At 41.3% G+C, this 14,183-nt stretch overlaps 1 protein-coding gene across 1 annotated transcript in view; it reads right to left on the reverse strand.

Annotated features, from left to right (window-relative positions):
* The window catches only part of syne1b (spectrin repeat containing, nuclear envelope 1b), a 121,219-nt gene extending 115,720 nt beyond the window's left edge, over positions 1-5,499 (reverse strand). Inside the window, exons 1-2 of the mRNA XM_080784127.1 lie at positions 5,393-5,499; positions 3,891-3,952 (exon numbers count right to left, since the gene is read on the reverse strand). Of these exons, the coding sequence (XP_080640253.1) occupies positions 3,891-3,952; positions 5,393-5,471 (141 nt within the window). The 5' untranslated portion in view covers positions 5,472-5,499. The remainder of the gene's footprint in view (positions 1-3,890; positions 3,953-5,392) is intronic.
* Between the last annotated feature and the right edge of the window lie 8,684 nt (positions 5,500-14,183).

Raw genomic sequence — 14,183 nt, forward strand, 5'->3', positions numbered from 1 at the left:
CACACACACACACACACACACACACACACACACACACACACACACGCACACGCACACGCACACACACAGAGAGAGCTTGGTGGCTTTATGCCCCAACTGTAAATGTCCATAAATAACACACTGCTCCACAGGTAGTGAAGCGTATCTGAAGTTTCCTGGGTAGGTGATTGGCTCAGAAGGCTCTGTGCAATGACACAGACCCTAGTGCTTTACTGTATGCCATCTTCAGTTAATGTCTCCGTAAAAAGACATTCCGAAGACACTCAAGCCAGTCAACAAAGCAGCCTCTGGCATTATTATTTTTAAAAGCCTCTCTTGAGGAAATAGAACAAAGAAATTTGGCATGTAGAGGCCACTATAATAAGAGACAAATGATGCAAGGCAAACAGAATGAGGCAAACTGATCATAGAAAAATTATTATACAGAGGCAAATGGAATCTAAAAATACACATTGTACTGTGTGCATTGCTCATCATCCTATATTAACCCCATTCAGGATGGGAACCCCTTTTGGGGTTCTTGTTGCTATGTACAGTATATTTCAAGCATAACATTTTTGTAATTTTTTATATTCAGCTATTAGTGTAGATTTTCGTCTTACACAAACATTAAATTCCCATTGACAATGAATGGAGAATTGACGTCATACAGTATGTGTCTGAGCAAATCGGCTTAGAGTCTATTTTCGCCTTACACAAAGTTTAAATTCCCATTGACAATGAAGGGAGAATTTTACGTCATAGTCAATGAGCAAATCGGCTTAGTGTCTATTTTTGTCCTACACAAAGAATACATTCCCATTGACAATGAATGGAGAAGATTGAGAAATCATACACAAACCCAATACGTCATGGGTTTTCAACTGATTATGAACCAGGGACCACCACCCTGACTAAGAATCAACCTGGGGACCACCGTTGGGCGGGGGTATATGGGCGTGGTGTGTGTGTGTGTGGGGGGGGGGGGGAGCTTGAAATTAAATATTGACTGTTAAGGGCTTAATTTAATTTGATTAAAAAAAAGTGTGGCTTTCGCTATAATTTGCACTTTTTTATGGAGGGATAGAAAGTAGGCCGACAGGAAATGGGGAGAGAGGTGGGGGATGATGCAGTAAAGGCTGTCGGGATCGGGAGTCGAACTCCACACTGCCAGACTGGGTTACCAGCCAAGATGCCTGGACCGCTGAGCCACGGCCCAGGCCTTAATTTGATAATTTGAGGTGAATTAAATCAAGCCGTTAACCGTCATTAGTTAACTGACATGCTAGTGGTCCTGAGCTCAAAAAAGAGCTCTTAACCTTCCATAAACTCATACAGACACGTGCTTGCATGATTATATGGGCACATTTCCTAATAATGGTGACTCAATCAGTCAATCCGCCTGCACTTTCCTTTGAAATTCTAATTCCCTTTTCTGTAGAAGTTATTGATATCAGACTTCCCATGCTGACAACACTGATGTGTCATCATACATCAGGTCATTAAGTGCACCAACTAGTGGTCGATAAAAACAAATCTTAAATTTACTAAATGCATGTGCGTTACTTTATTTTCGTATGGGAATGTTGGAACGCGGACATAAACATCCTCCGCATAAGTCAATCTGCGCTCTTTGACGACTTTTGTTCATGTGAGGGCTTCTGAATGTGTGAACTATAAGTACCTATACATACCGCTGCGAATATCTCCTGTGTCGCGGAAGCCGTTAAGTATTTTTAATCTATGTTTGATTAAAAATGTCGCTTTGCTTCTTCTCTTCCTACCTTGTTTATTGACACCTCATTGTACCGCCTATCTGGCTAGCTAGTGGCGCTATAGCTATGACAGAGCAGATCAGAGGCAGGAACGTAGCCGGCACAAGCCAACCGCACATCAGAGGCGGTACAATAAACGGTAAATAAACAAGAAGAATCAAAGCGACCAAATCGGTCAAACAAATTCCGCGACACAGGAGATATTCGCAGCGGTATGTATAGGTACTTATAGTTCACACATTCAGAAGCATCCACATGAAAAAAAGTCGTCAAAGAGCGCAGATTGATTTATGCAAAGGTGTTTACGTTTATTTATGTGTGCGTACCCGGTGGCAGGGTGGAGCTGGAATAAGACCCAATGCTCTGGGTCTACAAAATGTCAGAAACTTCAGTAGCATTGGGTTCTGCTTGTAGGGCTATACCTGTATATGGTCATGGACATATATGGAACGGAACAACTTCAAGGACTCGATGGAGTGTGTGGTTCCCACGGTTGAGTTACACGTGCGCAAGCAGAGCGCGCAAGTATTGTGGTCGTGCTGGCTTTTTTATGCGTATGCTCGGAGGTATATACACCGATGTTGATGATGACGTAATTAAGATATGTTTCAATGTCGGGTTATAACTGGCTGTCGATGGTGACGTAATTAGGATATGTTTCAGTGTCGGGTGAAAACTGTATGTAAACTGTATGTATACATGTGTGTAATCTGAAACCTATCTTTATTACGTCACCATCGAAAGCCAGTTATACCCCGGCATTGATATATATCTTCATTGCGTCACACTCAAAATCAGTATATACCGGTATACCTCTGAGCATACGCATAAAAAAGACCACAGTATAGTACTTTTCAACTTACATACCGGTATACATAAATACGTTACCTGTTAGCTAACCAATATTGAAATATCGTAATTACGTCACCATTGACATCCAGTTATAACCCGACTTTAGTATTTAATTCCGATTTGAAAGTTCGTAGCAGCAAGCAGCACGCAAGTATTGTGGTCGTGTTGGGACGTATGCACGTGAGCTTGGGAGGTATATATACTGGATGTTGATACCAACCAAGCATACTGTACGTACATAAAAAAGCCAGTTGACCGCAGTATAATACTTTCAACTTACATACATGTATACATACATACGTTACCGGTTACCCAACCAATATTGAAACATATCGCCATTAATAGGCACAAAAGGGACACAGACATACGGGTACAATGGGTACTCTGAAAAGGCCCCCAAAACTATGACTCAGACATATCGGTCGGATCGGCGGAGCATCATAGGTGTGAGCTGCGAAAAATGTGAGGGCCACGTAGCAGCCCAAACATCTAAAATAACCAAACAGCCCACGTAAACAAACACCAGTAATGAGTACAGTCATATAAATGCTTCAGAGCCCTGAATGTCATTATTAACTATGTGTCTGATATTTGGCTGTTTTTATCATTACCATTATCTCATGCATGGTGGGTCAGCAGTGGCTAAATTGCCACTGCCCGGACAGGTCACACTATTATGAGGAGTCAAATAACACAAACAATGGAAAAGGTCAAGTTAATATTGAATTGCATTATGTTCCAAGTGTAACTGTCTTTATAAAGATTTGTATTGCAGCCCTGATTGATTGATTGATCTTTTGATTGATTGATTGCTTATTTATTTCCGTGTCCTGCACAAATTGTGCCCAACCCTCATAGGTTTATAAGATACCCTTTCACATTTGCATTTACAGCAAGTTTATATTACAGTATATTCATAATACATTTCATTACAGCCCAGAGTTATACAGAGTACTTACTCTGCCTTCTCTCAAAGCTTGACAAATAAAATCTGTCACAACAAAAGACCCTTTGGCAAAACATATCTAAATTTTTTCATAATCATTTAAATCTAGGAAATCCCCACAGATAGAAGACATCTTGTTAACCATAATTTCCCTTATGTCATCATATTTAGGGCAATAAAACAAACCTGACAGAAACCTGACAGACCAATGACCACTGTGTAAAAGCCTGTTTTCTTTACAGCTACATTAAGGTATCTCAGATCCGGTCAAAAGCCTTGTACTACAACCATGTGATATGAAAGCAGCACAAGCACATGGATGGAATTCCAGTTCTTACCTTCGCCAAATGAGAATTGATCCATTTTGTGAATGTTCGCTTCTGCACAGCCTCTTGCTCATCTGAAAATGAGATAGACACAACTCACGTCAATACATGATGGATGTCACATGCTAAAGCTGTTGATTCTGCGTTATCCGCCTCTCCTCCTTATTCACCGCCGGTACATGAGGCACAAAGAATATGTATGTACTGCAATTCTTCAATTCTTCAAACTAAACAAATGAGTAGAACAGATGTTATATCACTCGATCGCTACAGATAAGGAAGCTGTATATGCTCAAAGACACCATAAACACAGATATTCTATACTGCTGACTCAAGGTCTACGAAATCTAGCCTAATGCAACATCTTTAGCCACGGTTTTAGCCACGAGTCGCCCTAGCAACCTAGATAATTGCTGAAGAATTTTGCCAACAATTCTTGGGGCTTCACGCAACAGTTCAGATAATAATTAAAGTGTGACCACTGCACCAGCTACATGATGCCCAATATCAATGGCATAAAAAGTGACATGGGTGACGACATGGTCTGCATCTCCTTCTGAGTCAACATGATAGCAAAAGGTTGCCCTCACTCTCAACATGTGGATGCTAAAGGAACCAAAGTAGAGATGAGAATGGGCTCACACAACATTTAGACAGGGCAAAATTGCCACGGTCATCTGTGAATGTCATCTTATTTGCCAATAGGCTGATGGCCGTCAACAAGGCAAATATTGGTCGATACCAATGAATGTACAGCTGATGAATCAGTGCATCCCTATTCTATACCCATGAAAACTTTATAGTTTCACAGACGCTTGTGACATGCGCTCTCAACAAGGAGGTCAAATGAGGAGATTAAAGACTGATGAGTGCGGGAGGAGATTTCTGCAAACACATCTTGCAGACCCCCGATAATGACATGCGTATGAGTGTTCAGGTCACCTCCAGACCCTTTTGTGGTGTACTAATATATTCAGTCATGGTGCCACATGCATTATGCAACAATGCATTCATATGCATGACAAAACATCTGATTTGGTCATGCTGCTGTTGTTTAAATAACGGTGAGATGCAGATCTCATAGGGAGATCTGTGCCGGTATAGGCCAGTGCTGCCCACTGCATGGAGTGGCCATTTTTAAACATCCGCCCATATAAATATAGTCTGAAGTCACGTGCTAAAGCCAGCAATGCTAACTTTACAACAATAATGAGCCCATCACATTAACCCACAGGCAAATGCTTCATCACTGATGCACAGGGGATGCCCACTGAAGCATAGCATGCACGTACACAATCACGTACACAGACACTAGTTTACACACAACATTTTCACATATACACTACACAGCTGACTTACACATCTGTCTATGTGCACCATATATCTGTCTCATTCAACGGGTTCACCTACTAAGCCAGACTGTCTTGTTTCCCTGTAATATCCTAGAACAGGAAAAATCCTAATGGACCGATCAGACATATAAGCCAAAAGGTAAAGACTCCTGCCCTACTTACCACGTAGATACTGAAAGAATCCAGTCACCAGGTTTAAAGAAGAAGTCTTTTTGACACATACATCCTTATAGCGAGCCATTCTACACTCCACTCCCTGTCTCTCTCCCTTTGCCCTTCATGGGTGCCTGCTATGTTTGCGTGAAGATGACATCCACAGTGGAAAAATTAGGAACAACCCAAAAAAGAAAAAAAAAATGTTCTTTTCCCTTTTTCCCTGGCAGGAAGCAAAGCAGATCTGGCTGCCCAGTTTCCCCGGTGAAAACACAAGAGCTGCTGGGGGCTTCGCAGATGAATCGCTGTTCCCTCCTCCCCCAACACTCTCACTGACACACACACACGGCAGAGCAGTGGAAACCCCTCTCTAAGAGCGACAGCGATTTGCAAGCCAGTCCTTCCCTCCTCCAGTGTTATTGCCATCCAGAGGAGCCATGCTTGTGTGGCTGTGCCCAGCCCCCGCTGCACTGCCTCCCGAGTCTCTGTATCATCCTATCGTCTGAGGATGGGAGACTGATCAGCTCAGAGCTCTGCTCCACCAATCAGGACCCTGGAGGTGGTGATGTCACAGCCATGGCTGCCATATCACTATTATGCACTTCTACCTGACATTTTCCCCCCAAAAAATCTACCTGACATTTAAAAGAAAGAAAGAAACAAATCTATAATTTCAAGATGTTTCTATTTTTGAAATAGGGTGGTTACTCTTGGCATGATTGAGTGTCAGTGTGTGTGTTCATTTCATGTTAATTTTAGAGCTGGGACTCGATTAAAAAAATTAATCTAATTAATCAGAGGCTTTGCGATTAATTAATCTAGATTAATCGCATTTTAATCGCATATCATTATTTGACCCGAGAACAGTGAGAAAGCAATTTTTTCAAATGGATTTTGGTATTATGACTTTATGAGTAAAGGAATGAATAGTGAATACATAAACTTCAGCAACAAAACATTGTTTATTGTGTCAGACGAAGCTATCTGTAGCACTTTTTGCAGCCCCATATCTTCGACCACCGCAAGTGGTCTACAGTTGACTGCAACCCAGTAAGCCAGGGAGTTTGTTATTTTGTCAGACTTGGACTTAGTCATATTGCCTCTGAAACCAGGCATCAGGTCGAGTGTAGGTTGCGACGTTGAAGAAGACGGAGTAACGTGAACTTCCACGCTAGCAGCAACATGTTTGGCATTGATGTGATATGTGAGGGACGATGTGCTGCGGTGATAGGCAAATTCTTTGTTGCATAATATGCATACAACTGCATTTCTGTCCACGCTTCCATCCGCTCGCTTTTTAAATCTAAATTTCCCACTAAATTTCCCAAGCTGCGCGTTCTTATTTGGGTCTGCATTCATGCTAACGTGTGCCGTTTCAGTTTGTTGTTATCGTCTAGTACTAGCGGAAGTGAATGCTCAGACAGCAATGTTGCTGCTGGGTGCGTCAGCATCTTAGGTAAGTGGAAACGTGCGCCCAGTGAGAAACGTTCCGGTTCGGCGGTGAAAACAAAATATGCGATTAAATGCGTTAATTATTTTAACGCGTTAATTTTTCTGTAGTTAATTAATCTAAATTAATCGCAATTAGTCAATTTACTTATTGTGTTTAATGTTTTTGAAGTCCTTTCCAACTGTAAAAGTAAAGTCCATTCCGGCCTATTGATTGATGCTGCCCCTTTAAAACATTTAACACAATTAAAAGATGGCTACAACAATGCCACAGCATGGTGTGTTACGCATCTTAATAATTAATGTTGCTCCCACTGACAGCAACCACCTGCTCTCCCTCGGTCTCAAGACAAAAGACACACCTCACCCACCAAAGGATTCCCCTTTCAAACACAATATTATGTGATAGTGAAGTCGATCAATTTTTCTCTCTGCTCATTGTGTACACAGCAATGCCATTTTACCTTAAATCATACAGACTCTATGAAGCTTTTACTGTTACTGTTAAAGAAACTAAGGGGAACAAATGTTCTTTTCTCTCCTGTGAATAACACATATAACACAACACAATAGCACCATGTCTGGTGCTAGATAGCTTATCATGTCCTTTATGTAAAAAATATCTATTTTATTTATTTTATTAAGTCTCTATGAAAAGAAAACGTCATTACGTATGCTTCCACTCACATGGTTTACATGATACGTTGTCCCTGTGGTCTTGCCTATAGGCAAAACCACCAGGAAACTTAAACAACGCACCAGCGAACATAAAAGTACGATCCGTAGAAATGATAGGGACTACCCTGTAGCCATACATTTTAATGACATGAAACATGACATCTCCTCTCTGCGTTTTATTGGCATTGAGGCGGTCTCACTGCCACCTAGAGGGGGTGACCACGACCTTCTTTAAAGAGAATATTGGATTTTCACCCTCAACATCTTAGCCCCAAAAGGCATAAATTAATTATGAATTATTATTAAATGTGATGTGATACTCTAAGCTCCTGTTGTGCTGTTTTTATCCAGTTGTTTATTTATCCCCACTCAACAGACCCTGCTTTTTAGATTGACCTGATGTCCCTGTGTTGTATTTGTCACACCCCTAGACCTGTGCGGTTTGGTCTGAATACTTTTTGGGAGATTATTCCTCCTTCACCTAGCACTTAAAATTACGATGATTTTTTTTCCTGCTGTGCCTCAGTACACCTTACACTTCAAAATGTCTATGTATTTCTAACATCTATTTCATTGACTACAAAAAAATGTCCATGGTAACAGATTGGCGTGGGAACCAAATTAGACTTCGCCTTTCTGAGTGCTTCTATACATGTGTCCCAGATAGTAGATACCTGATGAAGGTCGTGTGTAGACTAAAACATGAACTGGTTGCCTCCTCCTACGCACCTGTCCCAGTAGGTGTGCAAAAGGACCTTTCTCTACATTATTTCAAGGCCAATATACTGTATATTAAACAGGAGGCAAAAATAGAGCTGATCCCATGGTTCCATCCTTAATTCTTACTACCCACTGTGTTGGTGACTGTGGGACCTGCCTGGAAAGGCTGTTTGAGTAAAAATAGACAATGGACAAACATGTGTGAGCCACTACAATGAGTCAAGCATACTGTATTACATCGCAAAATACCTCATTGATTAATTTGAGTAAAAATAGACAATGGACAAACATGTGTGAGCCACTACAATGAGTCAAGCATACTGTATTACATCGCAAAATACCTCATTGATTAATTTCCCCCTGCTCAACACCCAAAGTACCTGCTGTGGAGCTGTCCACAGTCCTGAACTCAGTCACATAATATTTGTGACAATTAACGGTAAGTACCTTAGGCATGAATGCAGATCAAGTATTTTCCTGGAGTACTCATATGATCTTTTACATAATCATTTCATTCAATTTTGACAATTTGTCAATATTGAATGAATTTAAGTTGATGTCAGACGACTAGTTAAGTGCCAATTAAAAGATAGAACTAGCAACAAACACCACGTCGATGTGAAGCAACCATCAAACCACTCAAGCATTTGCAATTCACATGAGTGATCAGGTACTTATGGTGATCTTTGGACACATGATATCTTTGGCGGTAGTACAGCATCATAGGTGCTTAGCTTCATTAGCCTGCAGGTCACCTGGGACCACTGTAAAAGCCCATTCACTGTTGTTGTTCCATTTATTTGAGAGCACCTCCACTTTGTAGCTCTGACTGACAAGCTAACAGCAATTACACAGGACCAGAAGTGACCTGCTGTTGACCTCATGCCAGCCCATTCTGGAATGCTTGAGGTTGCAGATTTATTAAACATGGAACAGTGGCATATTTATTGCTACATGTAGTCTTCAAAGTAGCATAAGTAAAATAATCTAGAATGTCTTGCTGCTCTACTTGCTGCTTTACTGTGCTAAAAATAGACATACTACTTTGACACTTGGATATTGTTCATTATTATATTGCTAGAAACAAATATTTCCGATTGTACTATAATTCCACATTTAAACAACCAGCCTAGAGCAACAAAGAAGACAACATGACGATAAAGAGGTCATTAGGTTCACTGACTACTAGAGATTCACTCTCGCTGTCTCAATTGTGTCTCTCTCGCTCTCTCTGGTTACAAGAGTGTGTTTGCTGTCTGTCCTAAGAGTACCTGGCAGCTGCTACTGACAATGTTGAAATAGAAGCACGTTTTACAGCCGACAACAAACACGTCTGTCTCTTCCTAGGCTTATATAATACGACTGTGTTACTTACAAAAAAAGATTTGCCCGTCATAATTTTGTGAAAATCAGTTATCTAAGTGTTGCAAAAGCATTAATCTTAGCCCTTAGCCCATATCCCAACCCAACCCAACAGTGGTCCCCAGGTTGATTCTAAGTCAGGGTGGTGGTCCCTGGTTCACAATCAGTTGATAACCCCTGCCTTACGGGATTATTCAGACACAAATTACAATACATTATATTTCCTGTGCCAACACACTTTTTAATGTGGCTTTCGCCTTTATTTTATATTTTTTATAGAGGGATAGACAGATTTTAGTGCAATTTTACCACATCCTTTCAGATAGGCCCCTTAACAGCTCATCTACAGGAAAAACGAAAGTCATTATGAAAGTGAGAGGTGTGTCGGCACATCATTCGAGCAATGAGGAAGACATTATTGGAAACCCGAGAGGGTGAAGCCACAAGCTGTTGCCATGTTACGGTCTCAGAGTGTTGCTTGTGGTTGGTTGGTATATTATTCTTATGGACTCAATGATATGAATAAACACATTATTGTCTCTACACAATGGCTGTGGTACTATAGCCTAATTTGGTCAACACCAGAAAATTCTTTGCCCATATGATGTTGTAACGTGTGCTGCCTGTAGTCTTAATCCTTGCACTCCGTATTCCAAGTTGCTCTAAAAAGATTCAGTATTAGAATCAGATACAGTAAATGCCTAAAGTATGAATGCATGTCTTAAATTGACAATGAATATGATTACTTTAGTTATGAATGCCTCTTGGCCAGGTGACTCTTGAAGATTTTATTTTAATCACAATGAGTATGAGACGTTTACCTGGTTAAAAAAAAGTGTATGATGATGATGATACTGAAGACCAGCTATAATTCAATAATTCATTAGACAGATCGAGTCACTCAAACATGTCCTAAACATCCTCCCAGGATACTGTAAATGACAGGAAGTCATGTTTGATAACCAGTGAACCCTGTAAAGCCCAGCAGACCTGTCATCTGCATGGCACCTAAAACCTTCCACAATGATGGCTTCCAGATGTGACACTGGATGTTACATCTGGAATGTTACAAACCTTAAGGACTCCAGTAGTCAGCCAAGTCAGTCAACAGTAGCTTGCACTGAGCATTGCATGTTATGCTGTCCACATTGTGTTTGTTCAGGTGAAGGATGTAAAAACTTGCGGGCGTGTGTTTAAACTCCATAATGTGGCAATGTGGCATAAACAAGCAAGGTCCTCTATTCATACTGACAAGTGGTATCAAGCACTCAAACTTGTCAGCATGTGTTAAGGGCAATGTAGCAATATAGTAATTACTTATTCCTTCTCCCTTACTACAGTAGTATGTGTAGCTAAATCGGTAGGTCATCAAACTGCAGAAACAAAGTTTAAATCTCACAGTTTAAACTGTGAACAGCAAAATTAATTTTGATAAAACGAGAAAGAAAATAACTGTTGAGACCACAGGAAGTTGTCTTTCTCTCTCTCGAATAGAGAGCTGGGGAGAACTGGCACAACTGCACACAAATGTTTGACAATAGTTACTATGGTAACAAGCTACTGCAAATAAAAATACCCTGATATGATCCACAAACAATTCTACACAGTAAGATCTTCAGTGTTACTGTATCTCGACAGGTTTGAAAGTCTTTCCAGGATTTGTAGAATTATCCGCAGATGCACATCAAAATATCAGTATTTGACTCAACCTGGTCATGTGTAGTTGTGATTGGCCTAATGTGTGTGTGTGTGTGTGTGTGTGTGTGTGTGTGTGTGTGTGTGTGTGTGTGTGTGTGTGTGTGTGTCAAAGTACATAATTTTTGTTGTGATTGTATTGCTGTATTGTTGTATTGTTCTTTCTGCTTTGGCAATGTAAACGTATGTTTTCTCATGCCAATAAAGCCCTTTGAATTGTGTGTGTGTGTGGGGGGGGGGGTTAAGGGTGAGAAGAGACTACTGGACTGGTATCGACCCATTCTCTTACCAAGGGCAGAGCTGGTGTCGGGTTTTAGCCCTGTTCAGTACACAGTCAGTACATGCATGGTGTCTCGGTTGTTGTGACTCAATATCTCATGTCAGGAGCCAGATCAGTTTAAATGTTTCTTACACAAATGAGGAGGCTGTATAAGAGTAGTAAACTACAAGGCCAATAGCTTTTAACAATAGACTGGAAATAAATGATGATTTTCTTGAATTAACACATTTTATTATCTGTGTTACCAATGCATTTAATCACTGGTGTCAAGATTATTTTACAATACCTTTGCAACCAAGCAAACAATGTACTTAGTATGTCAACTGTGCAGTCCTAATGCATAATATTTACGGAAAATGTATGAAAGATATAAAGAATTTCTAAATGAAGGCCAGTTTACAATCACGTTGAGATCATGAGCTTCAAGCGTGGCAGAATCTCAGAGAAATTCCCGGAATTCCACTCTCAGAATGCACTCCGTTCATCAATTGAAGGGAATAAATCATATTGCTCCGAGTTTCATTTAGTCTTAAGTGCCTCATAAAGGACAGCAGTACAGCTCTTTGCGCCTCGGTCACAAGACTGGGAATGCATTTTTACGAGTTATCAAAAAGGAATTATTTGTTGCCTTAGTGTGGAACAATTTGACGTGATTTCAAAAGGTGTCCTGTCCATTTTATATATGCCCATAGGACTGACAGATACAGAGATCTCTGTATATGGGAATAAAAAGGACACAGGTAAACATACAGGAACAGACATCTCCATATATGGGCACAAAAGGCATACAGACAGACAGGTACAATCATAGAGTTAAAAATAATAGAGGCACAGGAAACCCAACCACACTGGGTTTCCTTGTCATAAATCCACGGGTCCGCCTGCAGTCCCACCTCTTACCAGTAGGGCCGAGTGCTTAAACGTTGGAGAGCCTCACTGGGGGCTTGGGTTTAACACGGAGCGCTTGTTAGCACTCCCTTTTCACCCCTTCTTCCGAGATGTAAAAGTGATGGGTGAGTCCTCTTGACGTCATAGACTTGTATTCGTGAACGCGCCGGGGCTCAAGCCATGAACAAGAACCGCTGCTATCAAGTACAAGCTCTGTTGTACTGTATTGTATAGCTCGTTCATGTGTTTGGCCCAAGCTTGCTTCAATTCTTCCTCACAGTTCTGGGGGCTTTGGTAAGACGGGTACTCTGACAAAGCCCCCAATACTATAACTCACACATAATGGTTCGGATCGGTGGTGCGACGTGAGTGTGAGGGCCACATAGCCCAAGCCCCAGAGTGGGGCCCTACTTCTGCAGGCGGGCCTGTGCATTTAACATGAGTAAACCACCCGCAGCTGGGGTTTAACCCATTAAGGACGGGAACCCATTTTGGGGTTCAAGACGGAAACCCACTTCCGGGTTGTTGTTGCAATGTACAGTAGGCTATATAGCAACATATATATATTTATTTAATTTTGAATACATATTTGAAGTTTTTCAGAAGACTTAGGTCATAATTTAGAAGGCGTTTTAAAGCCCAAACCACACCAATCCAGTTGCAACTATCCTTGCAACAAAACAGTTAAGTTAACCGCACCACTGCAACTCCTTTCAACTGCCATTGGGCATGGTTGCAACTTAAATTGCAAGTATAGTTGCACATGATATGTTGCATGTTGCATGGCGAATCATTGTGGTGGGCTTTAGAATCGGTCTAAAAGGGTTAATAGAGTAATATAAGGATAGAGAGACAGCGACAGCCCGCCCCCCCGCTACTCATTTCGATGGAAGTTGCTCAATGGCGTTTTGAAGCACCCGAAAGAACGGTCTACTTCTGCATTTTTTTCGATTTGGACAGTGTCCAAAATGCAGAAGTGCAAATGGGCGCTCAAATGTTAAACTCCAGCGGCACGGGGTATCCTTGTCATAAATCCACGGGTCCGCCTGCAGTCCCACCTCTTACGCATTTTAACCACCAACAAAAAATGCGTTAGTAGGGTGCTTCAAACTCCACTGAGCAACTTCCATTGCAATGAATAGCGGGGGTTGGGGCTGTCGTTCCTCGTCCACCCAGTCTAGAGTATAACTCTATGACATAGCCGACCGAATATTGAGGTTGTCTGTTTGACTGTCCAGAAAAATGTGCCCTAACATGGAGATGCCCAAACTGGCGCGTCACAGTGGTGTGCTATGATGATGACATCATAGACTGCTCTTGAAGTACTCTGACATCAGTTACTGATGTCATGCAGGCATAATACCTTGTTTCTATTTCACCGGCTAGTACCAGTACACTGTGTGTGTGTGTGTGTGTGTGTGTGTGTGTGTGTGTGTGTGTGTGTGTGTGATTAACGGTTAATGATAATGCAGTAAAAGTAACTGTGATATACAATTCTGTATGTGTATTGTGTATATAAAAGCATCTTCATCCTGCTATGCGTATCAAACTTCAAATGGGCATGCAGCCCAGGTATTGAATCAGCAGAACATCACAGCTGCACAGAGATAATGTGTTGTAGGTACGGTAAACGAGGCCCTGTAAGCAAAGGAATGACACTCACCTTGCAGTTTTTGCATCACATTGTGAATATCCATAGAGGGCCGACCAAACTGCTTTGGAGAGGCC

The sequence above is a fragment of the Protomyctophum bolini genome (assembly GCF_963924005.1).
Source record: "Protomyctophum bolini genome assembly, chromosome: 15".
Classification (NCBI taxonomy): domain Eukaryota; kingdom Metazoa; phylum Chordata; class Actinopteri; order Myctophiformes; family Myctophidae; genus Protomyctophum; species Protomyctophum bolini.